This window comes from Pempheris klunzingeri, chromosome 3 (assembly GCF_042242105.1).
Source record: "Pempheris klunzingeri isolate RE-2024b chromosome 3, fPemKlu1.hap1, whole genome shotgun sequence".
NCBI classification, from domain to species: Eukaryota; Metazoa; Chordata; class Actinopteri; order Acropomatiformes; family Pempheridae; genus Pempheris; species Pempheris klunzingeri.
The window spans coordinates 16,031,030-16,033,449 of NC_092014.1; the positions used below are offsets into that span (position 1 = coordinate 16,031,030).

Genomic DNA, 2,420 nt, shown 5'->3' on the forward strand with positions numbered 1-2,420 from the left:
AATATTGAAAAATATTTTTCAGAAGTGTGTAAATAAAATACAACAGTTCTGACGTACTGATGTACAATATTGTACATTCACAAGCATTTCAGGAACAACTGCATGTGGTGATTACCTGAGCTCTCCTCTGTGTTTTCTTCACAGTTTGTTTCTGTGACTGAAAATCCCTTAAAATCACGTCATCCACGGTTGGTGTAAAATGATCATACAATAGATAAAAAAGACCTGCAGGGTGTATCTCTATAGACTAAGATTGCCTCCTGACCAAGTGGTACAGTGTGTGAATGAGGAAGGAGTCTTGATTATAACCTCAACCTAAATCTTCATTTCAGAAGAAATTAGTCTTTAAAAAGACAATATTATGGGAGCTGAACACACTTTTACTTGGTAAAGAAAAGAACTTCAAATTCAATTGTCATGAATTTATCATGAAAAAAAAACAAATTTGTCACGAATTCTTATCCTTTACTTTTAATAAACAGCATTAACTCTGTGTCTGCATAGCACATTGTGAATTACACCATAGAAGTATAAAATGTTAGTGCAGCATCATACATCATTTTCATGGTTGTTAAAGCTGAAATCAAAATCATCACATAATCATTTTAATGGCTAGTACATAGAATTCCAACATTGTAAAGTATTATCCACCACCTTTAATATATGCAGTAATTGTAAATAGGATTTCAGTGCAATAGTATAACTTGGAGCAGGGAAAACAAAATGCCATTTGTAGTGGTGCTGTGTCATGTAAAAGCCACAGATTTTTACTCTCCAACACCCTGCTTGACTTCTTTGTAGCTGAAAATCTTATATGCTATCTGTTCAGTTTCACGTTGCTCCCCACACTCCATTAGACATGCAAACCAGCCATCATGAATGTAAGCCAGGTCTGAGTAACCACTGGGTCCACTGTTGATGATCCAGGGTTTGGTCCATGCATTTGGGTTGCTTGGACATTTATTCAGATACACACCTAAATCAGCCCTCTCGGAGCCACTGCTTGGGTGGGTGAAGAGCAGCCACTCGTGCGGCTTTTGTCTTGGCTCACCCTCTGCATTTGCATCCTCACTTTGAGCTGGAAAGGAGACCACACTTCCCTGACAGCCTTTACCTGTTTCCACAAGCTTTTCAGCAGACTGGAGGGCGATAAAACCATCTGGAGTATCACAAGCTTCCACCCGATAGCTTCCCTCACTACGGGCATTACAGTAGATAAACCTGAGGCCTGTGTCATCACATACTTCTGCCATTTCACATTCAACTGAGTGAGGTTGAAGCTCTTTGCCAAACTGCCATGTTTCCCCCTTATTGTCACTGTACAGATAAAGTGCATGTGAGATAGAACAAAAAGCATAAGCATAAAGCGGGACAATCAATGTACCGCTCTCTGTTTGAAGACCATGGCCTGGCCCAACAGCAAATGTGGCCCAGCGCTTGATTTCAGCCAAGGTGTCCGTCAGATCAGTCACGTCACTCCAACTTTGTCCAGCATCCTCAGTTTTAACATAGCAGAGACGGGCCTTGTTGCAGCCCCACTTCCGTTGCCACCTCTCTGAGATAGTGCCGCGTACACAGATAAAAAACAGGAAGAGTGTTTGGCTGGTTTTCTCATAAACCGGGCAGGGGTTCATGGGACGGTGTCCACAAAGATGTGCCTTCTTCACTGGTTGGAGCTCTGACCACTAGAAAAGATATTATTGTGTGAATGGAATAACATAGTATTGATGGGATTGAAAATATCTTCACAAGTCATGTAACAAAAAACAGGAGTTGCTTGGTATTAATACCTCAATTGTTACTTCATGAGTGGTTTCATCCTTGTTCACCTTTCCTGTCCTCATGACCAGCGCCTTTGTGCTGGTATCGTCTGAGGTCCTCCGCTGTTCTGCAAACGCCATGAGAATTTCTTTGTCTCTGTTGTAGAGAAGTGCAGGAATCCTGTAAATACACACTTTCTCTTGGGATTTAAAAACAGTTTTCTCCTCTTTGGGTTTGGTGCCCATGGTTGTTCTCTGTGTATAAATATGATTATACAATTAATAAGAGAGGAAAATATGCAGCTTCCTCCTCCAAGATCGTCGCAGTTTGGCTGTTGGAGATTTTATCAGGGCGGGCAGTGCAGTGTGTGAACAAGGGAGGAGTCTTTGAGAAAGAGAAATGAAACTCAACAACACTGATGTTACTGAGCTACTTGATAAAAATTCCATTCTGGGGTGGATTTCTTTTTCCCTCTGAATGTTTTCAGCATGAAAAAACAATGAGTAAACTCAAATTGTTCGATCTTTGCACTCACTGAGGGAGCTCTGCTCTCTGCATTGGTACAAAGTTAAACTTACATAAACATTGTACATTTTGTTGTGGCTCCACTTCAATGTCCACTGAAAAGAAAGTGTCTGTTCTTCACCAGCCACATTTAT

General features: G+C 40.9%; 1 protein-coding gene across 1 annotated transcript; it reads right to left on the reverse strand.

Annotated features, from left to right (window-relative positions):
• Positions 1–547: 547 nt before the first annotated feature.
• Positions 548–1,905, reverse strand: LOC139199030 (sialidase-3-like). Its single transcript, XM_070828034.1, has 2 exons — positions 1,791–1,905; positions 548–1,685 (listed from the first exon to the last, which is right to left on the reverse strand). Exons 1-2 carry the CDS (start codon positions 1,899–1,901, stop codon positions 768–770), a joined length of 1,029 nt encoding a protein of 342 aa, XP_070684135.1. The 5' UTR covers positions 1,902–1,905; the 3' UTR covers positions 548–767.
• Positions 1,906–2,420: the final 515 nt, after the last annotated feature.